The sequence below is a fragment of the Amblyraja radiata genome, chromosome 37 (assembly GCF_010909765.2).
Source record: "Amblyraja radiata isolate CabotCenter1 chromosome 37, sAmbRad1.1.pri, whole genome shotgun sequence".
NCBI lineage: Eukaryota > Metazoa > Chordata > Chondrichthyes > Rajiformes > Rajidae > Amblyraja > Amblyraja radiata.
The window spans coordinates 13,273,856-13,299,180 of NC_045992.1; the positions used below are offsets into that span (position 1 = coordinate 13,273,856).

The following is a 25,325-nucleotide window of genomic DNA, read 5'->3' on the forward strand; positions in this document are numbered from 1 at the left end:
GTAAATCGCTGATGCCTTTCTTCATTAGAAATCTTGAAACTACCTGGTTTAAAATATCTGCTATCATCTTATCGAATGGTCAAGTAGGTACAGGGGACCAATAGACCTCCCCTGCTTCTTTTTCTTACGTTAATGAAGGGTAAAAATTAAAATGCTGGTAATGTAAGAACTAAATGAATAAATGAACTATGTGAAGAGAATTATTGAATTGTTGAATTTCAGACAGAAACTCTGGAGCTAAGCACCCAAAATCACTTTAGATTGTTTATTGTCACATGTACCGAGGTACAGTGAAAAGCTTTTGTTGCCAGTCAGAGGAAAGACAATGCATGATTACAATCCACAATGTACAGATACACGATAAAAGGAATAACGTAAGCATAGTTAAAGTAAGAAATATTGCTGTCTCAGTAGAAATTTAAAAGAGTGGAGCGATTGCAAGGCATGATTGCATGACTAGAACACAAAGAGTCACCATGGTTGGACGCCATCTTGGATTTTACTGTTATCTCATGGCAGAGAGGAAATCAAATCCATTCAGTGACCCTGGTTTAGGTGTTACGTAGTTCAGACAATTGTCTTTAAATTAGTTGTCGGATAGAGGGGTGGGATATCATATTCATCATTTATCATATCTTGGGCAAATTTACAGGTTGCATCATGGCCTGGTATAGTCAATTCCAATACACAGGCATGTTGGAGGATGAAGAGAGCAGTGGCCTCAGTCCAATCCATCCCAGGCACAGCCCTCTCCACCATTGAAAGCATCAATAAGGTGTTGACTCCAGGTGGTAACATGTGTCCGCAAGGATCCTCACCATCTGGATCATGCCCTCTTTTCATTGGTACCATTTGGCAGGAGATATCGAAGCACGAGGTCCTACACCACCAGGTTCAGGAACAGATACAATCCTGCAACCATCAGGATCTCGAACCAACCTGCACAACCTAATCCCACCTCAGTATTGGAACATCATGGACCACCTCTTGCACTACCATTGCCTTGTTTTCTAATTGTGTTTTTGTAGCAATGTTTTGCTTTTGCAGTCTTTTTCCTTTTCATTGTCTTGTATGATTTATATGTTTGTGTATTGTAGAGTCTGTATGCCTGTGATGCCACTGCAAGCAAAGTTTCCATTGTACTTGTACTTCACAGTAGTTGTGCCCAGTAAACGTTACAGAGTGGATTCAGGAAAACAGGGTGTGGTGTAGGTTATCTACAGTTAAGAATTTGGTACAGCATTTGTTCAAAACAAAATATTGGAGCTCTTGTAGAGGGCTTTGTTGAATAGAATATTTTCTTCTTCAGTGGTGTCCAGGTCTTGCCATTCCCCTGCGCCTCATTATGCTGTAACTCTTTACTAGAAGCCTGCATTTGGCTGGCAAACAGTATCTTTTGGATAGGCCAGACATAAATTTATTGGAAAATACTTCCAGAATGCTTATTCTTAACCTCAAAAACTTTACTTGCAATCATCTTTGACACAAAGCCCTTGGACTACTGGAATCTGCCCCAGTTCCTGTCCTAATCTATTACACACAGAAATATCTTCCAAGCAAGCCCAGAGCAAAACAAAGGACAGTAAACTTTCTTATTTCAATTGATGTCAAAGTGAATAGCTAGTTTATGTTTTCTTTTTTTAAATCCAACTTTCTCTTCATCTCCATGCTTTTCACACAGAAACACAGGCTAATAAGTATTAATCACCTCAAGCATAGGAAGATTGCCAAATTATTTGATTGTTCAATACAATAACATGATAACTTGTTACAATAACATCAAACGGCACTTACAACAATCTTAAAGCACACCATTTCTTGTTGATAGTAGATTGGTAGCTTACCTTTCCTGGTCCACATTCTGTCCCATCTAGTGGAGGGCCTTTTTTAGTTTTACAGAAGTAAGGATTATCAGGATGGCTGCACCATAACTGCTTGCAGGGATCAAAGCTTCGAAACTGCAATCAGGTCAAACAAATGGCACACGTAAGCCTGTGATATCTAATCATAGTGCTGACAACACTGTGGTCTTTAGTCAGAGGGTGGCGTACCTGTGGAATTCATTGCCGCAGAAGGATGTGGAGGTCAAATCAACGTGTATTTTAAAGACAGAGATAGATAGAATCGTGATCAGTATAGGTGTCAGGGGTGATGGGGTGAAGGCAGGAGAATGGGGTTAGGAGGGAGAGATAGATCAGCCATGATTGAATGGCGGAGTAGGCTTAATGGGCCAAATGACCTAATTCTGCTCCAATCAATTATGAACATGAAAATAATGGAAGGAAAAAGGCAGATTAGTTCAGCAAGTCAGTCACAAATAAACAGTCCCATTATAAGCAAGCGTCAGAAACAAAAGGTTCTATACAGCACCAACAATGGGGCCAAGGAAAGAGCGTTCACGTCGCGGCCCTGTTTCAACCAATATTTCCACCACCACGCACAAGAAGCACAAGAAGCGCAAGACAGACACCATTGTGCAGATGCCGAGAAGTGTGTTCAGCTCTGGCTGAACAACTTCTAATCTTGTGTGTGGACTCGATAAGAAGAAGAAGAAGCACCAACAATATAATCTCCTGGGAAAGACAACAAAAGAAAATTCAATTTGGGGCCGATGTTTTGGTGGAGGTTTAGGGAGAAAATCTGGGAAATATTTATCTAATGCAGAAAAATCATTCTAAACAAGTTCAATAAGATCACCATTACCTTAACACATAGCATCACATATTGTATACGTGTATACATCACCTCAGCCCAGACAGTGCAACTCTTTTGTTGAACACACCATAATCATTATCATAATCATACTTTATTAGCCAAGTATGTTTTGCAACATATGAGGAATTTGATTCTGCACCAATATGCAGTGAATCTGCACCAAATGTTTGAGCTACTTGCTCTAGTGAGAGGAAGAACTTCCTGACCTCTAACCTAGCTCACCTAACCTAACCTAACCAAACATATATATTAAACTCACATCCTTTGTTCTAACTAATGCAAATCAAAGTTGACACTGACTGGCACGTACATTATTTAAAATCCCAATCAAATCTCCAGTATTTTTTTCTTAAGTAGAAAGACCCACTTTGCGAATGATATTGGGCCAAGTAAGTTATTTTAAAACTGTTGGTAGACAAAAATGCTGGAGAAACTCAGCGGGTGAGGCAGCATCTAAGATCAGTCTAGTTCCTCCTGTCTAGATCCTTCTAAGGCCTTTATATCATGTAGCCTGTGATGGGATCAAAAATTAGGTAGACTAATGAGGCCCGAAACATAGAAAATAGGTGCAGGAGTAGGCCATTCAGCCCTTCGATCCTGCACCGCCATTCAATATGATCATGGCTGATCATCCAACTCAGTATCCCGTACCTGCCTTCTCTCCATACCCCCTGATCCCTTTAGCCACAAGGGCCACATCTAACTCCCTCTTAAATATAGCCAATGAACTGGCCTCAACTACCTTCTGTGGCAGAGAGTACAAGATTTAATAAACCAGACGTAAATACAACCGTATGGTACAAAAATCAAAAATTGGAAAAAACGTCAAGGAAAAAGATTCAGAATCCTTTATTATTTGTTTGACATGGTTTTGAAAGAAAGGCAAAGAGGTGTGTGATTAAGCTAAGAAACAAAGGGACACTTACTGCTGTACACATTTGGTAGCCCACTCCAAAATCAAAGCGGCACTGCTCATCCATTGAGTAACTGATTCCTGGAAGTTCTGGCAATACTGGCCACTTGTGTTCAAATGGATCATCCAGTAGACAATCATAGGAACTGACAACAATCATGAGAAAATGTTACAAACAAGGAACTAATCTATACCAATTGGACTTTTCTAGTAAAACACAGAATAATATTTAATACAGTAGGATGTCACTTATTCCATCAGGTGTGCACTTGTTGCTAGCTAAAACAATCTAAAACCTAACTATTGGGGAGGTTAGATGGTGGTGGCATAGTTAGTGATGCTGCTACCAATCCAAGCTCAATTCTTATCTCATTTGCTGTCACTGTGGAATTTCAGTGGGGGAGATTATGTGACTGGGACCTGTGGTACGGCAGTTTCAGAGCAAGGGACCAGGGTGGAGATGGGCGAATTGGTGAGAGGAAGGGATGGCAAGGCTGGGCAGATAAGGGGCTGCCACAGAGTGATGCAAAATAGTTCACATATCTGGTACATGTCCCAATCTGCACTGTATTATGCTGGGAAGGTTATACTGTCCAAACAGCATTTTTAGGGATATGTTCATGATCAGAATTTCAGTGAAACATGATATGCCCCGTATACAAATGACAAACACTACTGTTGGCTCAGCATGGAGTTTGCAAGAAATATATGCATCCAACTCTATCATCTCTGAACAATGAGTGACCCAGGAATTAGTGCTGTATCTCTGGTATAGATCTGAGTACTCAACAGACTGTGCGGGGGGGGAAAACTATTCTCAGCCATAACTGCCATATTATCTTTCATTGGCATTACTTGCTACATATAACATTGATCCAGAATTTTTCAATGTTTTAATTAATTTGCTTAATTGACAAATTTCCATAAAAATGTTTGGAATCGGACAGATGATTAAGCAATTTGATCACCTACGTTATATAGCGGCTGAGCTCTTGTTTGCTGCAGCGAGACCAGTGATAGCGATGGAACGCAGCCTGTACCAGAGGTGCCATGATGCTGCCCATACTTGTCTCATCAGCACAGCGATTACCTTGCCCGTCATGTTCCATTCCTAAACTGTTTGCAAGCATGTGCTAGTCATTTCAGAAATCCACTTAATCAAAAAGACACAATCAAATTGTTTAATGTAATGGACATGCACTCGAGCATTGTTACAACATTGTGTTTGAAGTTTAACACATTTCATTACTTTGAGACAGAAACGCAATTTTCAGACACCCGGCCTGGTAATTTTAGTGCTCTCATCACCCTTGCAGAAAACAAAACATCAAAATCTGACAACCTCACTACTAATGTCCATCCTGTCACATCTTTCAAGCCTTCTTGTTGAATCAACACTTTATCTGGCCCTGTGCTGATGTGCCTTTCTAATTCTCTTCCATTTCCTATGCTGCACCCAAATTAAGCTGATGTTCATACAAAAGTCATAATTCCCCAATTAAATATATAATTTTCCAGAGCCTCAAGATTTCATGGCAAATTCACATCTATTGCATTTTCAAACACCCTCTGGGTCCTTCAGTAAGGGCAAAAATTCATCTGCCCATAACAATTCTCATCTGTATATTACTCTTTAACTGCTCATTAAAAAGTTGAGTAAGCAAGGACTAAATTTCGTAAATTTGGCTCTCTGTAGCACGCCTGAGGTAAACATTGTAAAGCAATTATAAAGCACCATTTGTGATGTTAAGCAACGGTCTGATCTCCTAGCACAAAGGAGGATATACTTACTCTGCAGGAACCTATTACTCACATCAGAAGTAGAGCAAACCAGGACATACATTTTTGGTAAGGGTTAAGATATTTAGAAGGGATCTGAGAGGGACCTTTTTCACCCAGAGAGTGCCAAATACCTGGAATACACCGCTTAAGAGGAAGGCAAGCAGAATGCTAAGAGGTGTCTAGGCGACATAGGCGACCTGGACATAGAAAGTTTAGGCCAAATGGTGGTGAATGGAATTAATACCGATGGGTATCTAGTGGTCAGTGTGGATGCGATGGATCGAATGTCCTCCATGCTGGATGACTCGGGCTTGAAGGAGCAAAACTCAGGTTTACCGGACTGAATCTCTGCTGGATGAGATTAAACAGACCAGCATTCTCTTGAATGAGACATTCGATTGAGCAAGCAAAATTCTTAAGGGGTTTGACAAGATAGATGTGAAGTTGAGTGCTTGATGATTAGTGTTAGCGGTTAGTGGCCAAAGGGGAGGTTTCCATGTTGCTGACATAGACAAACCTGTAATTTATCTACCAACAATACAATAATGCCCAGTCTTTTTATTTCAACTGTATGAATATAAATCACATTCTTCAGCTGCTTTTGTTTGGATTTGAACTAATTGATACACATTAACGATTCAGTCCTTGCTTACTCAGCTATTTCACGAGCAGTTAAGAGCAATTTATAGATCAGAATTGTTATGGGCAGATGATTTTTATCCCTGACTGAGGGGATTTTAAACTGCAATCTAGTAGCATAATCGTCATCGTTACCGGAACTATTATTTAAATTTCTGTTTAAAATTTCAGATTCTTTAATTAACTGAATTTAAATAGCACAATTGCTCAGCTGAGACTTGAAACGCTTCTCCAATCGACAGACTCTCAACAGCCACATGCCTCCTTACATAACATCTTCAATCTTGATATATAACCGCAGTATCGTGATTTATTTTCAAAACAAATAAACTGCTTTTTGTTGAGTGTGGATCAAGGAATTGAAGGAAAGAGAAAAGACAAGCAGTTGCAGGCCATGTGGCCCTTTGAATATGCTCCATACTTCAACTATATCATTATGAATTCAAGGATCTGTATCTACATAGATAAATTAAATCAACATAGTAGATCTGACATGACCTCATTGAACAGTGAACAATTTTGAGGATGGTCAACTACTGTGGTCCTTGGGTATTTAACACCAATAAACAGAAGCTTTTATGATTAGTTCCAATAGATGGTGCTCTTACACTGCTATCATTGTGGTCACTGCCTATTAAACTGAGACGCAAGGGACTGCAGATGCTGGAATTGGAGCAAAAGAAAACGGCAGTGGGTCAAGCAACATCTGTGCAGGAAAGGGCTTGGTCGGCATTTTGGGTCAAAACCCAGCATCGGAACAGAGTGTAAAGGGAAGATAGCCAGCATAGAAGTGAGAGGGAGGGGTGAGGCCGAGACTGGTAGGTGAAACCAGATGAGGCAGGATAATGATAAACAAATGGAGCTTATTGTGGAAGAGGGAAGGACAGCGACAAGGCTAGATATGTGGGGGATGGCCAGATGGGGGAGGGTGATACGTCCAGAAAATAAAAGGGAGAGACTCTTTTTTCACGGTGGAAGTGGGAGTGGAATGGGAAAATTCATCGTTTATACAACAGAGTGTAAGCCACCCAAGTGGAATTAGAGATCTGTTCTGATTTGCATTTGGTCTCACATTGCAGTGGAGAAGGCAGAGGACAGACAAGTTGGTGAATTGAAGTGACATGCAACTTAAAGCTCAAGATAGCCTGTACAGATAAGATGCAAGGGCTCTGCAAAATGGTCATCTGAAAGGGCTGAGGCATCTCCTTCAACATGGTCTACTGCATTCAGTGCTCACGATAGCGAGACTAAGTGTACACTAAAAGACTTTAAAACATTCATTAACAATTATTTCGTAATGATTCATTATAAAAATCCTACAAACTCCTACAAATGCAAAGGTCAGAGATTCTTTGATGTAGTATGGTGTTTTTTTTTCAACATTACATTCACATCTCGATATATTTGTGCGTAAACTATGGCCATGAGGTAAAACTGCACTGTCATTTCTCTAGTTGTGTCCCGCAATAATAACCTGGTGCGCTTAAATTAAAATAAAACAAAATTCCTCAGAAAACTAATCATTGCATAACATTTGCGAGTTGTATAAATGAATGTGATTGCAGCGATTACAGAGATAAGAGGGATTCTGGGCTGTGTATTTTACAATTTATAATACACACAGCCTAGTGATTGATAAACTCAAGTTTGCAAAGGGCACAATGGCCATGTCAGTAGAGGAATAGCAGAGACCTGCAAGAGACTTATGGGGAGAGGGAGGGAGGCAAGAGATGAGAAAATCAAGTGTCCTCAAGCCAAGTCATACAAAACAGAAGGCTAGCACCAACTAAAAGTGTGTGTTCTGGAGCTTATATTTATCATAAATGTATCCTGACTTTCTGCTCGTCAGTTATGGTAAAAAAATATTGATATAGTAACCAACTGCACTTGTTCTCATATTGATTTGATTGCTACTATTACTGGTATAGAAAAGATGATGAGTAAGCAGATTAGGCTTTGGCTAATAAAAGGCTTTTTTTTTTAAATTGGTTTTTGTTTTAATTATTCTAGCTAGTATCAATATGGTCCTATTTTAATGTTCGAACCCATTGTTTGCAACATAGGTGTGCATTATCAGACAAATGTGACAATAAAGCTGATATATTTAGTTCAATCTAAACATATTCTATTTACTAAACTGCCTACCCCAGTTTAGAACATAGAGCAGTTGAGCACAGCAATAGGCTGTTTGGCCCACAATGTCTGTGCTGAACAAGTGTGCCAAGATTAACTATTTTCTGCCTGCACAGAATCCATATGCCTCCATATCCATATGCCTGTCTAAAAGTCTTTTACATGGCACAATTGTATTTGCCTCAGCCACTACCCCTATATAAGTGACTGATCTACAACCCAAAGGTTTAGTGGAGTTTTGTCCCTCTGGTGTCTGTGCCGGAGTATTTCTGCTCTGCGTACTTACACGTGACCAGTTTCATGGGCGACAACAAATGCAGAAGAGAATCCATCTTCATGGTTGAGGGTACAGCTTCGGAGTGAATGGCACATGCCTGTCACTGGAGCATAACCTGAACATAACACAGAGCACAGAACTTATAAGAAAACTGAAACTGCACAAATTCATCTCAGAGATGCTTACAACTGATGCTCAACCTCTTAATACTGTAGCCATGTAAGTGCTCAGAAAGATAAAATGTAGGCCAACATATCACACAAGCAATATCTATTTTCCATAGTTTATACACTCAAGAGATAATTTTATTCCATGCTTATATCATGAGGAACAATAAAAGGCTCAGAGTATATATGTTGTTTGAATAAAATCATGTTGAGCAAAGCTTTGGATAATACTGTCAGTCCCAGATTCAAGGTTCAGAAATATTAAAGATTCACATAGCACGAATAAACTCCTATCAATTTTTAAATAATTCTTCATACAAATGGAAACTAGCCTGGAAGTAACTTAATGAAGTTATCATTCAAATACTTAGCATTCATAACAAATTCCTTTGTCTCATTCTAGTGAAGGTCCTGACCAACAGTTTACTTCACAATTCAAATCTAGATCTAATTATCTTTCTAAATGTTGTATTCATGGCATAATAATGCATGATTTTCACATTTTAGATTAAGATAACAATGGGACACTTGCTTTTGGCAATTTGATTATTAAAACCCCATTTCTTCAGGATCCATAGCGATTTGGCCATTAACCATATGGTTGAGACCCTAATCCAGTGATCCGCTTGAGAAAATGTTTAATTAAAAAAAATGCAGATGTTGAAAATCTGAAATGAAAACAGGAAGTGGTGGAAACAAACAGTAGGTCAGGCGGTCTTGTAATGATTCGTCATTGACCTAAATAAACCGTTAACTTGGTTTATCTTTCCACAGAATGCTTCCTAACCTGGTGAGCTTCTCCAGTACTTTGTTTTATTGGAAAATTGTTTGTATGTTTAATTATTTGGTTTCCATGCTTCTTCTCATTCTAATTCTCAGTCTCAGTCAGAATTAGAAAATGATTTGCAGGTGCCTTTAAATGCGAACATTTCAATCAGGTTCATTCATTTGTTTCTCAAAACTGCTAAATTCATATAATGAACACAACTTCATATGATACTGCCTGTAAGGGAAATTCATTTCGTTGTCTCTAACTGAGACAATGACAATAAATTTGAATACAATACAATACAATACAATAAAATACTTGTTCCATTGACAGTGAATATGGTGCTTATTGGCAACTTAATGCAGGAAATGTAAATCAAAATACAGCAACAAGGCTCATGATCACCAACACCTTAAGTTAATGACTACCATCAGCTTTAAAGTGAAGAATTTCAAAAATATTCATGTCCATATTTAATTTTACAGAGAGGGACAAAATTACAGTGTTGGTGAAGAATTGGACTAAATTTATCCCAGCAGTTTCTATGGCCTTCACAGGTCCTGTTTCAATACCATCATTAATAATTCCTGGTCCAGGTTGGATACAAGGAAAGATATGAAAATAAAATGATTAATGAAAGAGACTGGGTGAAAAAACACAGAAGCTACATGTTCAGATTACCTAAAGATTTGAAATGTTTACCATAATAAAATTTCAGCATGACGTTATCAGTACAATGTTATGATTACATTTAAACAACCTTTTAATATTATTTAAAGCTTTCTTCAGTTAAGGAAATGCACTTAAAAAATGCACGTAGACTGTGACGTTCAGACCACCATCAATGCTGTTGTTACCCTAAGCCACAACTAAATATCTTGTCTGCTGTTGTTAAAATTTTAACATGTTTGAAGTACATCTCAAGTACCTTCTTGGTTAATTTTGTACAATATTCCAATACTATCATGACCCACCCAGGAAACCACTCCACTTCAAAAATTAGTCACGTGAAGATATATTTCATAATACGTATAGAAACATAGAAAAAAGAGGTGCAGGAGTAGGCCATTCGGCCCTTCGAGCCAGCACCGGTATTCAATATGATCATGGCTGATCATCCAAAATCAGTACCCCGTTCCTGCTTTCTCCCTATATTCCTCGATTCCGTTGGCCCTAATAGCTATATCTAACTCTCACTTTAATATTGGCCTCCACTGCCTTCTGTGGCAGAGAATTCCACAGATTCACAACTCATTTTCTTGTACAAGGAGCAAGAGTCTTCGCATGACTTTCAATTTTTGTTGTGGTAGCATTCAGAAGCAGTTTTTCAAACAATGTCTTAAAGAACACCATTCAGGCAAACTCATTAGACTAATCTTACTTAAACATTGTATTGTAAGGCCAACTACAAATACACACCTTCCTTCAGAGATTACAAGCATCAGCAAATGCGTAACAATGATAACGGCGATACCAAGTCAGACAGCATTTCAGCACATATGTTTACATTAAAAATGAAAAGCAACATTTTATATACTTTCCTCGATCAAGTAGTGTGCAGTTATCCAGTTATGCAATGTGAAGGCAAGAAATTGTTTTATTAGAAAGTATGGATCTTAGTTTATTTAGTTTTGTGAACCTCATGCAAATCTGTCCTTTCTGAAAATACAGCATGCTGAAAGAATTGTTAGCAAAGATGTTTTTAATAACTGCTCGCAGGAAAACGTAATTTCAGCTATTTGTAATGAATACAATATCTCTATTTTGATGAATTCTCCCATCACAGAAAATAAAATCAGGATATTGCACAATTGTCTGGTAATATCTAATGCTATGTGCAAAACTGCATTAAGTTTTTATTTAAACAGCTATAGCAAAATGGTGCAGTGCATTTGTCACTTAAATGGTGAAAACTACAGTTCGCTTTAGAGCATTAATCTAGGTTGCAAGAAGCATCTTAGACCATGGAGCAAATATCTGAATTTCTGCATGGGGACTTGCTCATGGAAACATAGAACATAGAAACATAGAAATTAGGTGCAGGAGTAGGCCATTCGGAAGAAAAGGTTTAACAGTTGAGCAATAGACAAGCGGTTTTGCAGAAAGTTCAAGCCAACGGTATAAAAGACAAATCAAGGTACTTATTGTCAGCGCTTATTGCCGTGATCAATAGTGTAATAAGATGCAGGAGCAGCGTATAATTTAAATATCTTTGATGGAATTGTTTGAGTGTTACGGTTTTAGAAGCTTAAAGCTAAAAGCATGGAGCTAGGAAAATCATGCACCAGTTTTCGCATTCAATTAGCCACAATGAGGAATTGCTTGTATTCATTAACAATTGGTTAAGCAAATGTGAAAACGGAAATACTACACCAAAACGCGACAAGTTCTACTAATTGTCATGGAAAGGGACAAAAATGCAGGCAATTTCCCAGCTGAAAATAAGCAAAGTCTGGACATTCTGGCAGTTATATTTAATTCACTAAGAAACTTTATGTAATGTCAAAAGTGAACAGGCAGGCGGGGGAACACAAAGGATTTTAAAATAACATGCTGTGGAAAGAAACAAGCCTTTGAGAAGGAAAAATAACTATGCTCTTTTAAAATGGATCATTCAAAAATAACAAGTATGGTTAAGGACACACCAGCACTACAGATGTCTAAAGGTGGTTAATTGGCAAGTAATAAATACATTGTATCAATAATTGTATTCCAGAGAAGTTACCTCTTACAGCTATAGAATTCAGACTGCACAAAACCTGATCGAGAACAATACAGTACCTTGCATACCTGCGGGACCAAAATCTTGCCTGGTAAGGAATATAGCATGATCGTGATGCTCTGTGTGATCTGGGTCAGAGCGCTGTTGAGTATGGGCCCACCGGCAGACTTGTTCTAAACTCCGAGATGGATTCCCACGCTCTATTAAACTGATCGACTGTAAAATAAAAATAATGTATAGATAACAGCATAATATAAACTTATTAAAAAGGAAGCCCGATTCACGTCAAGTTTGAGTCTATTGCCATATGCACAAGTACGGTGAAGTACTGGTATAATGTAAACTCTTGTTTAGTTTTAATGTCTTCACATCTTAAAATGAATTCAAGAGTTATGAAGACTGCCGTCAGCTCCCTCGGCAAGTAGAAGGGTCATCATTTCACAGTCATTAGCTCTACGTGGGGTGAGCAGTGAGTGGAAACCACCACGGCATCCCGGCACCACGATCTGTTGATGTACACAGCCAGGCCACCTCCCCTTAGCTTACCGGCTAGCGAAGCTACTCTGTCAGCTCTGTGTAGCATTAGCCCCTCCAGCTGGATCGCATCGTCCATGATGTTCTGGTTCAGTCAGGTCTCCGTGAAAACGTAGACACAGCAGTTCCTCACGCTACATTGAGAAGCTCTCCACACTCCGATGTAATCCATCTTGTTGTCGAGGGATCGGACATTTGCCAACATTTGCTGGTTTGTGTGGATTAGCGATTAGCCTAGCGTGGACTCCTCCGCGCTTGCCCCCCTTCCGCATCCTGTCACACCACTTACGGTGATTCCTCAGGTGCAGTCGCGGCCTTCCTTGGGCCTATACGGCGTAGAAGTCCAAGCTCGCCCAGTACGCTCAGCAAGTGTTTGTCATAACAAGAAACTTCGTTACGGATGTCGAACAGAAACTGTCGCACATACATACACTTTCCTTCCACACACTTTGCAATCACACCACTGCACTGCATTGCCACTGAGACAGGCCGCCACAAACATCGGCCGCGCCGCCATCTGATGTATCTTATTATACAGTATTAAACAGTAGATGATTATACGATAGTTACAGCTCCTACGAGATGCGCTAAATCATCTATAACTCATTAGAATCCAATTAACATTGTATAATTGCTTGAGAAAAATAAATAATTAACAATTTGAGATGTCGCTGACTCACCTGTCTGTAGCCTACCATAATCACCCTGACCAAAACTATGTTGATGTGCGTACCTAACGACTCATCATGGTAGATTTCATCAACCTGAAACAAGAAAACCAAACGGTATTCAATTAGATATAAACAAGCTTCTGCTGGGTGAGTCAGGAATGCATATCATCCTTTGTCTTACAGCTCCCAGTTGATTATTTTTCTCTTTAACCAATTAAAAATCATAATCATCATTAAAAATGTAGAAACATATGATTTACGCCCAGAATCATGCACTATAAAGGAATTCCTGCAGTTTCTGATGAAAGCTGCATCAAATGTTTCCAACGACCACGTCTTTATCTAGACCAGTTTCACGATGATTTTATCCGCCGATGATTGACGGTGCACACAGAGGAGATTCAATGGATCCAATTTCTAGGCTTTAAAGTTTTGGAGATACATAAAAAATCATGTTTGCATTTTCGAATACAATATTTGACACAATTCCCTTCATCCCTATATTGTTTTCTTGATTTATGTTCTTGGAACTTGCAATTAAATCATTCATTGTAGTGTTCAAATCAGATTGCTTTTAACAGATACTGCCCAGGCACCATTGGAGGCAAATCAATTAAAATTGTAGTCCATGAACTTAAAGAAGGTGAGAAACTATTCACCATGAACGGTGGTGATCTCCTTGGACTGCAGAGACCTAGACCCACGTAACTAGTACAGCAGCTGGAAAAATGATCACGATTAAAGCACTGGACTGTTGCAAAAAGCCCATCTTCAGGAAGATAAAACCAAGCTGCTCTTTCTTGGTCTCTTCGATAAATGATTCATTCCACAAAAATGTGGTTGATACTCAACTGTCTTCTGATGTACCCTGCAAAACCAAGTTCATTTACAGCCATCCATCACTGATGTGAACAAAGTACTTGTCAATATACTCAGCCAATTCAACCATGCACACAAATATCTACGGACATGCCTCAGTTGGGAATGTTTCCCCCAAAACACAGTAACAAACAGATTTATAATCGTATCTATGAAATGATAACTTGCATGCCATCATTCTAGGTTCCTCTATCATAATCATAGAAAACATCTTATCCCATCCATTGGACAGATCCACTAGACATGCAAGAATAAACAGGAAGAAGTGGTTTGGTTATCTGTAACATTGACTACAGACCCATGGAAATTCAGGACACTGGAGCAAATTACAACTTCTTGCCTTCCATCAGCTGATCAATTGGTATTTCTTCGTGGTAAACACCATTTGGAAGGGCTGAGAAAGAAGGATGCACACATAAACTCTGTGGGTAGCATTTTTCATAGCAAATTACAGTTTTGCTAGCATAAACTGGCCAACTTCAGAAGGATACCACTTGCCAACCTGCAGATCAAAGAACCTGAATGTATAAAAGTCTGTAGGAAGGAACTGCAGATGCTGGTTTAAACCGAAGATAGACACAAAATGTTAAAGTAACTCAACGGGACAGGCAGCATCTCCGGATAGAAGGAATGGGTGACGTTTCAGGTCGAGGCACTCGGGTCTCGACCCAAAACATCACCCATTCCTTCTATCCAGGTTTGCTGCCTGTCCCGCTGAGTTACTCCAGCATTTTATGTGTAAAGGTCTTGGCTTTTCCCCCACCAATTTATCATTTGAGATGGCATCAGTCAATTTCCATCATTGCCTAAGGCAGGATTTTGTGGAAGACAAGGCTCAATTGTACTGTGTAAAATGATAACAATGCTAAATGGAAGAGATTCAGAATAATTAATATAACTCAAACTGGCCCTCCTCTTGCTACTAACATCATTGTGCCTTCACTATAACCATAGTCCTTTACCATTTCAAACACAAAGGAAATACCTACCAGTGTCTCTCCTCAACATCACTCTCCTCCATCTCGCCACATAGAAAGAGCACAATGACAAATATACGTGGTACAGGAAGCGCACATAATGTAATGGCTAAAACCATTGGTTCTGTCAGGCTAAAATCATAGCAGAGGACCAAGGATGTTTGAGTGCCAGCTCCTCAAACAGCAACGACAGAAATTAAGAGACCAAAGTTTAGGGGTAACATGAGGGGGAACTTCTTTACTCAGAGAGTGGTAGCTGTGTGGAATGAGCTTCCAGTGGAAGTGGTGGAGGTAGGTTCGATTTTATCATTTAAAAATAAATTGGATAGATATATGGATGGGAAAGGAATGGAGGGTTATGGTCTGAGTGCAGGTAGATGGGACTAGGTGAGAGTAATTGTTCGGCACGGACTAGAAGGGCCGAGATGGCCTGTTTCCGTGCTGTAATGGTTATATGGTTATATAGTTGCTGGGTGATTAATACAGACTAAGATAGCTGTTCATAGATGAGAAGTTAGATGCGCTGCACATTGAAATGCTAGACATCTCATCCAGTCAGACCAAGAGATCAGAAATCATAAGCTCCTTATTAATTTTTGTAAGACAGAAAGGCAGAATAATATTCACGAGACAGACTGGGGATATAGATATCCTTGTGCACCAGTCAGAATCAAAGGCACAGGTCAAGCAAGCTGTAAAGGAGGAAAATAGCATGCTTTTCATTGCAAGACGTTTTGAGTGCAAAGGAAGGGTTGCCTAACTACAATTGTACTGGATAGTACTGCTGTAGCTTTGGTCTCCTTACCCACAAAAATATATCTTTGCATAGAGGAGGTGTGCTAAAGACTCATGAGATGAATTGCTGGGACATTTGCCCGATTTATAGTATCTGTATTTTTTTAATGATGTTGCAACTGTCATTAAGAAAGATTAGATCAACTAGCCTGTATTCACTAGTTCTAGAACAAAGAGAGGAGATCGTATTGAAACAGACCCAAATTCTGAAAGAATAGATTAAAAAGGAAGGTGCTTCTGGAGAAACAAGGAACTGTGGATGCTGGTTTACAAAAAAAAAGGACAAAGTGTGGGAGTAACTCAACAGGTCAGGCAGCATCTCTGGGGAACTAGGATAGGTGACGTTTCAGGTCAGACGGAGGAACAGAGGTGTCTCAGTCCCAGGATATAGAGTAGGGCATTTAACTCTGAGATGAGAGGAAACTTCCTCACTCGGAATATCTGCCATAGAAAGCTGTGCAGGTCAAGCTGGCCAGGAGTTACATGGATGTCTGCACACAAATGACAAGGAGTATGGGAAAAGAATGAGAAGCTGAAGGACCAGCCATGATTATTTTGAATGTCCTGCTTTTCTATGTTTCAAATGCATGTATCTGCTCTGAATGTTGAATTTGGGTTACAGAGCTGTTTCCTTCGTGCCAGCATATGTGCTTTGTTAGACTGTTCGTGGTTCAAACTTAAATCACATTTTATTCAAGGGACAGGGTCTGTGTGCTTCTTCTTCTTCTTGCATATGGCGTGCACAGCCTAAAGTTGTAGGACAACTTGTTCTATTTGATCTTATTTGATTGTGCACGCCAGGTTGATTGCATTCGTCTAAACAGGGCGGACCACGTGAAGGTTGCAGTCTGTGGGCTTCAGTCCCTCCAACACTGGAATTGTTCGTCATGTCTGCCCTGCCTAGGCACCTCTCCTCTAGCTTCTGCAGCACATGAAAGCCCTGCATTAGTTTTGAAGCATGAGACCACAATCAAATAAACATAGCAGCCCAGCTGCCCCACTCATCTAACACATTTGCTTCAATGTAGTTTAATTTACTTTATTATCTCCGAGGTACAGTGAGAAGAACCTTTTTTTGCTGCATTTTATCCAGTCAGTGGAAAGACTATACATGATTACAATCAAGCCAGCCTCAGTGTACAAATACATGATTAAAGGAATTATATTTGGTGCAAGATAAAATCTAGTAACGTCCGGTTAACGATAGTCTGAGGGTCTTCAATGAGGTAGATTCTAGTTCAGGACTGCGTTCCCATTGGCAATGGGATGGTTGAGTTGCCTGCAGGAAGATTGTTCCCGGTGTTGGGGATGTCCAGGACAAGGGGTCACAGTTTAAGGATAAGGGGGAAAATCCTTTAGGACCGAGATGAGAAAAACATTTTTCACACAGAGAGTGGTGAATCTCTGGAACTCTCTGCCACAGAAGGTAGTTGAGGCCAGTTCATTGGCTATATTTAAGAGGGAGTTAGATGTGGCCCTTGTGGCCAAAGTGATCAGGGGGTATGGAGAGAAGGCAGGTACAGGAAACTGAGTTGGATGATCAGCCATGATCATATTGAATGGCGGTGCGGGCTCGAAGGGCCGAATGGCCTACTCCTGCACCTATTTTCTATGTTTCTATATTTCTATAACAGCTGGGAAAAAATGTCCCTGAATCTGGAGGTATGCACTTTCACATTTCTGTACCTCTTGCCTGATGATAGAGGGGAGAAGAGGGAGTGTCCGGGGCGAGACTCATCCTTGATTATGCAGGTCGCCTTGCCGAGGCAGCATGATGCAGATAGAGTCAATGGAAGGGAGGCTGGTTTGTGAGCTGTATCCACAATTCTCCACATTTCTTGTGGTCTTGGATGGAGCTGATCCCAAACCATGATGTGATGCATCCCGATAAAATGCCTTCTACAGTGCATCTGTATTAGTTGGTGAGAGTTGTTGGGGACATGCCAAACTTCCGAAGCAGACCCTAAGAAAGTAAAGGCTTTGGTGTGTTATCTTGGCAATTTCTTCAATAGGGCAGGCCCAGGACAGGTTGCTGGTGATACTTACCCCTAGTTTGTATTAGTTTTTCTTGGCCATTTTGATATGTAATTTTGTAGATGGCATTACAGCAACAAATCAGTTAAGTGTTGTTACAATAAGGACTTGATATTCACTAATTAAATAAACACTAAAAGTCAATTTTATTTGATAGCTTACATTAGCAATAGTGAGAGATTAATGTGATCCAGGCCCTAAGTCCATTACACATTAAGTGCATGACAACTATCTAGCACCCATTTGGTGGAGTAAACCTGTTTTATTTTCTACATGATTCTATCAATCATTTACATACAATGAATAATTTTAAATGGTCAATTAACTGACCAATCTACACACCTTTGGGATGTGGGAAGAAACCAGAATACTCTTAAATGCATGCAGAGAGTTTAGTTTAGCACAGAAACATGCCCTTCGTCCCACCGAGTCCACACTGACCAGCGATCCCCGCACATTAACCCTATCCTACACACACTAGGGACAATGTGTTTGCACTTATACGAAGCCAATTAACCTACAAACTTACAGGTACGTATTGGAAGAATGGGATGAAAATGATGGTCTCGGAGAAAACCCACATAGTCACCGGGAGAACATACAAAATCTGTACAGACAGAACCCGCAGTCGGGATCGAACGCGGGTCTCCGGCACTGCAAGCGCTGTAAGGAAGCAACTCTGTAAATTCCAGACAACTCAAAGGTCAGAATTGGGCAAGGGTTACTGGATTTCTGAGGCAGCAGTTCTATTTACTGCAACCCCATGCAACCCATGGGGTGGGAACATGTTGTGCTTCAACTGTGCACAATTAACATGAAAATTGCAAATTGCTCTGAGATGTTAGCTTGGCTTTCATTTTGTGAGATGAGATGATAGATATAAATTTACTACTAGTTCTCACATGAAGAGCAATGTGATAATTTTATTGCACTTTAAGGTGACAGACCTCAGAGCTTAAATTTAAAGTCTATTTGGTTTAGGCCCTGGCTAAGCAAACATCTAGAGCAGTCAGATTAAAAAAAGCAAATCTTTCCTCAACTCTGAATGGTGAAACCTTTCTCCCTTAGCAATGCATATAGTAACCTTGTTTAATCAAAAGAAATATTGCCTTAATCTGTGAAAACACTTCTTGTGCTTTAACAGCTTCATACAGAATGAATGTGTTGACACTGGATGTGGTTCAATAGCTGAAGAAAGACGTGAGAGGCTGCTGATATAGAACAACAAACTGACTTGTTGTGAAAAGATAAATATTCCAGTTGTGACATCAGCAAAGGACAAAGCTAACATTGAGAAGGCTTATTCACAGACTGGTACCAAGGCACGGATCAATCGCTTGGCAATGAAGAGTCTCCAGAAAAGCATCACATTTAGTTGTACTGCATCTATCAAAAGAGAAAGCTTTTTAAAATTTCTCATTACTTGATAATCTGCACTCAATCATTACTAATCTGCACTCAATGGTATTGAATTATCTGCCAAGGCAGCTTCACCAAGTAGCCTATATGAAAAATAACATTCCTGGGATTGCATTCTGAAAATGTGAAATAGTTACAAATAATATTCCAGTCTCCTTAAATATAGAAAGATGCTCATATTGGATCGAGAATCTTTCACCAAACTGTGTGCAAACTCACTGGTAAAATTTAAAGCTCTTAAAGATCAGCCATGATCATATTGAATGGCGGTGCAGGCTCGAAGGGCCGAATGGCCTACTCCTGCACCTATTTTCTATGTTTCTAATTTTCTGATCAAAGTTTATTTCTGGTAAAGGAGAAGATTATTCACTGTACCATAGGGCTCAAAAAGAAAAATAAGCCTACCATTGTTAGTTTGCTTTTTCAATGTCCATACTTAGATTGCTATTCGTATGATATTTAATATTGTAATGAAGAAAGATCTACATATTAAATATCTACCCAGTAAAAATTAAAATGTCAATTTCTTGAATCTGTTCTCATTTAGCCTCACGGACAAAAAGCAATAACGCTAATTTCCCAACTAACAATGTGTTGTGACTTTTGATACAAAACAAAATTTCAATAATTAGCTAAAAAGATCCATTATTTCTGGATTTGTACATAATTAATTAAAGCGTTATTGGAATGCTTATTCCAATAATGCTTTAATTAATTATGTACAAATCCCGAAATGCTTATTCTAATAGTTGCACGAGTCCTCAATTAACGCACTGTTGGAAAGTAAAGGGTGGAGTTAGGGATATCGTCTGCCAGAAATCCCAGGAAATGGAGTTTCTAAAATTAATCCGAAAATGCATGAACATTTTGGTTGCTGAATAGGTTTTACTGAGGGGCATGCTCCCTGCTTCAATCCACAGCCTCTTCCAATCTACACTGGACCAGCAGTATGGTGTTGACATTTATTTCCGTGTCCCTATGTTTTACAAACCGGTTCAGCACATACATATAAACATTGGGTAAGAATAGAGTCAGGCTTGTATGATGCCTTCCATAGCCAAATACTCTGGCTGTGCTCTTAACCAACACCAACAAAGAATGCTTTTAATTGTTCTTATATTCACAGGACTGAACTTGAGGTTGTGGAGCAAAACAATTAGGGACAGTTTGTCATTTATCCTTTAGTACGCAAGTATACCTTTAGTATACCCAAGTATTTGTGTGATGGTCTGGGCTGCAACCAGAATTCTCTGCAATTTCTTGTGGTCTTGGATGGAGCTGTGCCTAATTCATGCTTGATGAACCCTGATAAAATACTTTCTACGGCGCATCTGTAGAAGTTGGTGAGAGCCGTTGGGGACAAATACCCAAGTTCAACAAATCAGATGTTATTATCAATTATAGATGCCACATTCTTTAAAAATAATTGGTATTAGTAAGATGAGCACATGATCCTCAAACATTTAAATATTCTCAGCTTTTGGGGGGAAAAAAGATTAAAGTGTGTCCATCTTCCACTTTGTGAATTAATTTTGGTAACTGTTTAGTTAAGTTTATTGTCACATGTAGCAATGTACAGTGATGAGCTTTTGTTGCATGCTATCCAGTCAGCAGAAATAAATACAGTGCATTCAGCAAGTATTCAGACCCCGTCACTTTCTCCATATTTTGTTATGTTACAGCCTTATTTTAAAATGGATTAACTTCATTTTTTTAAATCCTCAATCTACACACAATACCGCAGAATGAAGAAGCGAAAACAGGTGTTTAGAAATTGTTGCAAAGTAATTGAAAAGAAATAACTGAAATATCACACTTACATAAGTATTCCGAACCTTTGCTATGAAACTCAAAATTGACATTAGGTGCATCCTATTTCCATTGATTATCATTGAGATGTTTCTACAACTTGATTGGAGTCCACCAGTGGTAAATTAAATCGATTGTACATAATTTGGAAAGGTACACTATATAAGGTCCCACAGTTAACAGTGCATGTCAGAGCATGTCAGAGCAAAAGCCAAGCCATGAAGATGAAGGAATGTATGTTGACCTCTGAGACAGGATTGTGTCGAGACACAGATCTGGGGAAGGATATAAAACAATTTCTGCATCATTGCAGGTCCCGTAGAGCAGAGTGGCTTCCGTCATTCTTAAATGGAAGAACTTTGGAACCACCAGGACTCTTCATAGAGCTGGCCGTCCGGCCAAACTGAGCATTCAGGGGAGAAGGGCCTTGGTCAGGGAGGTGACCAAGAAACTGATGGTCACTCTGACAGAGCTCCAGAGTGCTTTTGTGGAGATGGGAAAAGCTTTCAGCAGGACAACTATATCTTCAGTACTCCACCAATCAGGCCTTTATGGCAGAGAGGCCAGATGGAAGCCACTTCTCAGTAAAAGACACATGACAGCCCGCGTGGAATTTGCCAAACAGCACTCTCAAAGACCATGAGAAACAAGATTCTCTGGTCTGATGAAACCAAGATTGAACTCTTTGGCCTGAATGGCAAGCGTCACGTCTGGAGGAAACCAGGCACCGCTCATCACCTGGCCAATACCATACCTACGGTGAAGTATGGTGGTGGCAGCATCATGCTGTGGGATATTTCCCAGCGGCAGGAACTGGGAGACTACTTAGGATCGAGGGAAAGATGAACAGAGCAAAGTACAGAGATCCTTGATGAAAACCTGCTCCAGAGCGTTCTGGACCTCAGACTGGGGCAGAAGTTCACCTTCCAACAGGCCAATGACCCTAACCACACAGCCAAGACAACGCAGGAATGGCTTCGTAACAAGTCTGTGAATGTCCTTGAGTGACCCAATCAGAGCACGGACTTGAACCCGGGCGAACATCTCTGGAGGGACCTGAAAATAGCTGTGCATCGACGCTCCCCATCCAACCTGACAATCTGCAGAGAAGAATGGGAGAAATTACCCAAATACAGGTGTGCCAAGCTTGTAGCGTCATACCCAAGAAGACTTAAGTCTGTAATCGCTGCCAAAGGTGCCTCAACAAAGTATTGAGTAAAGCATCTGAATACTGATGTAAATGTGATATTTCAGTTATTTATTTTTAAATACTTTGCAAAAATATCTAAACATGTTTTTGCTTTTATATTATGGGGTATTATGTGTAGATTGGTGATAAAAAAAAGAATTTAATCCATTTTAGAATAAGGCTGTAACGTAACAAAATGTGGAAAAAATGAAGGGGTCTGAATACTTTCTGAATGCACTGTACATGGTTACAATTGAGCCATTTACAGTGTATAGAGAATAACGTTCAGTGCAAGGTAATGCCAGCAAAGTCTGATCAAGGAAAGTCCGAGGGTCACCAAGCAGATAGATAGTAGTTTAGCACTGCTCTCTGGTTGTGGTAGGATGATTCAGTTGCTTGGTAACAGCTGAAAAACATTTTTTTTAAATTCCCTACATGTGATTTGAGTTTTCTGCTTTTAGTTGAGCAGGTCACAGGACAAGAAGACAAAATGTTTTATTTTTCTTGTATAAACTTCTGCTTTTGATAGTATTTTAGTTAATACAATAAAAAAATTCAAGTTCATAGACCCAAGTCCCATCTTGTAAATTGTTCTTCCCACATGCTGTGATTTCTTGCCAAAAGACCAAGAAGGATATACAGTTCAAGAATAAAGCGCCAATTTTAAATGACCAGTGGAGATTATTTATGTTTGGTCTACGAATGTAAAAGTAGATAACTTTTTATGCTCCCTTTTTATTTCTAATAGATGCTTTGCACCAGGTTACATTGAGTCTATAGGATATAAACAAACTAATTGGCCCTTTTCTAGACTGCATTTATAAACTAGAAAAAAGCTTCCTCCATCCATCATCTAAACCCCATGTGATCATCTTGCCCCCCTTACATAGAAACATGCCATTTGTCTCAATTGTAGTCAACTAGTTATTTATACAGGAACAGTCATATATCTCAGTACATAGGCTTTATCGGTATAATACAAGGAGCCGTCCATAAATTACAGGACGCATTGCAAATATAGACTATTTTATAAATTGGTGTACGCAAGTGGCGTTATAAAGAGCTAGTTCACATACTTATAATTCCTTTTGTCAATGGTGTTATTTAGTTATATTGTCAGTCAATTTGTTTGGAGCAAATTATACCACAGAGAAGTAATGAAACATATGTACAGAATTCATACATCAACAGACAGGGGGGGGGGAAAAAAGGGTGAGCGTTGTAGGTTTGTGCTCTATTATTAAAGGGAGAAATAGATGAGGATTTGACTATTTTCCAGTCCCCTTTGGCTACAGGCATGTGGAAAGGGGGCTAAACCCTCGTCATAATGGCCCACGCGGGGGTGGGGGGGGGGAAGTGTGTCCATTATTGCCTATTGTCCACTATAACTGAGTGAGGGATTACAAGTAGTGGAAACAAAGAACTGCATAGACACAAAATGCTGGAGTAATTTAGTGGGTCAGGCAGCATCTCTGGAGAAAAGAACTGCAAATGCTGGTCAATACACAAAAGAACACAAAGTGCTGTGGTAACTCAGCAGGTCAGGCAGCATTTCTGGAGAACATGGATAAGTGATGTTTTCGGCTGGGACCCTTCTTCAGAATCTCGGTCTAGAACTGGGCCTGGAATCCAGGTGAGTTGAGGCAAGGATCGTGAGGCATTGGCTACAGTCCATGGACAGCAGGAGTGCAGGTAAGGATCAGTGGTGTCGGTAGCAGCAGGGATGGCCTGACAGTGACCGAGGAGGTAATGCAGGTGGCGTCGGCAGCTCGGCCTGGTGATGAAAGTCCGTCCTCTATAACTGAAATCCGTTATAAAGAGGTTATAAAAACGAGGGTTTACTGTACCTGTTCTTTAAGGAGGATGCTTCAAATGAACTGCAAACCAGTTGATCTGATGCAAATTTAGCAAGGCCCTCCACAGAGTTAATTGACAACGAGGAAGAATGTTACAGGACGATAGATCAAATAGAAATGATTTAAAAAAAGGTTATGTGGATAAGGCAAGAACAAAAGCCAGCGCAGAGATGCGTGTATTTGAGAAAGATAAACAGAGTGGCAGAATACATAATAATTTTTTATAAGCTATAAAATAGTGTAGAGAGACAGAGAGGTCTTTCCACAGTTCAGGAGGGTAGTAAGACTCATAAACAAAGTGGATAATAAGGCATATGGGACTCTTGCCGTAAGGCAGAGAATGTAGGTTCAGGGTGGTCACTCGAGAATTATATTAAATATTAAATAAACCAGTAGAATAAAACCGTTAAAATTAATCTGCTACTGGAGTATGATGAGATAAAGAACCATTGAACCATTCTGAAGATGGGTCTCGACCCGAAACGTCGCCTATTCCTTCACTCCATTGACGCTGAGTTTCTCCAGCTTTTGTGTCTACCATTGAACTTACAAGGATATTTCCAGTATTGGAATACATTAATTATGCAGGTAAATTTACTTAACTTGGAAGGACACAAAGTCTTGGAGTAACTCAGTGAGTTAGGCAGCATGTCTGGAGAACATGGATAGGCAGCATTTTGGGTAGGGGCCCTTCCTTCGGACTGGACTTGGGAACAAATGAGACTTGGGGGCAATTTAAATGAGCTGTATCCATATTATAAATTTAAGGAGAAAGACAATTATAAAATTATAACATTCTGAAGAAGGATTTTGACCCGAAACGTTGCCTATTACCTTCGCTCCATAGATGCTGCCTCACCCGCTGAGTTTCTCCAGCATTTTTGTCCACCTATAAAATTACAAAGTAGTTCCGACAAAGACGAAAGCAAATGTTCTTAAGATATTTCACTGCTAATCGCCAAACCCAACCCAATATGGGCAACGTATACCAATTGAACCAGTTAGATTTTATTTGTTGTATGGAGAAAAGGCAATTGGCAAATAC

At 39.7% G+C, this 25,325-nt stretch overlaps 1 protein-coding gene across 3 annotated transcripts in view; it reads right to left on the bottom strand.

Moving 5' to 3' along the window:
* Positions 1-25,325, bottom strand: part of LOC116966568 (A disintegrin and metalloproteinase with thrombospondin motifs 3-like) — a 110,894-nt gene that overhangs the window by 23,706 nt on the left and 61,863 nt on the right. For 2 of the 3 annotated variants that reach the window (XM_033012955.1, XM_033012953.1), the window contains exons 5-10: positions 13,332-13,415; positions 12,177-12,333; positions 8,469-8,574; positions 4,601-4,744; positions 3,642-3,774; positions 1,845-1,958 (exon numbers count right to left, since the gene is read on the bottom strand). In XM_033012955.1, the coding sequence (XP_032868846.1) occupies positions 1,845-1,958; positions 3,642-3,774; positions 4,601-4,744; positions 8,469-8,574; positions 12,177-12,333; positions 13,332-13,415 (738 nt within the window). The remainder of the gene's footprint in view (positions 1-1,844; positions 1,959-3,641; positions 3,775-4,600; positions 4,745-8,468; positions 8,575-12,176; positions 12,334-13,331; positions 13,416-25,325) is intronic. The other variant, XM_033012954.1, reaches the window with a different exon arrangement.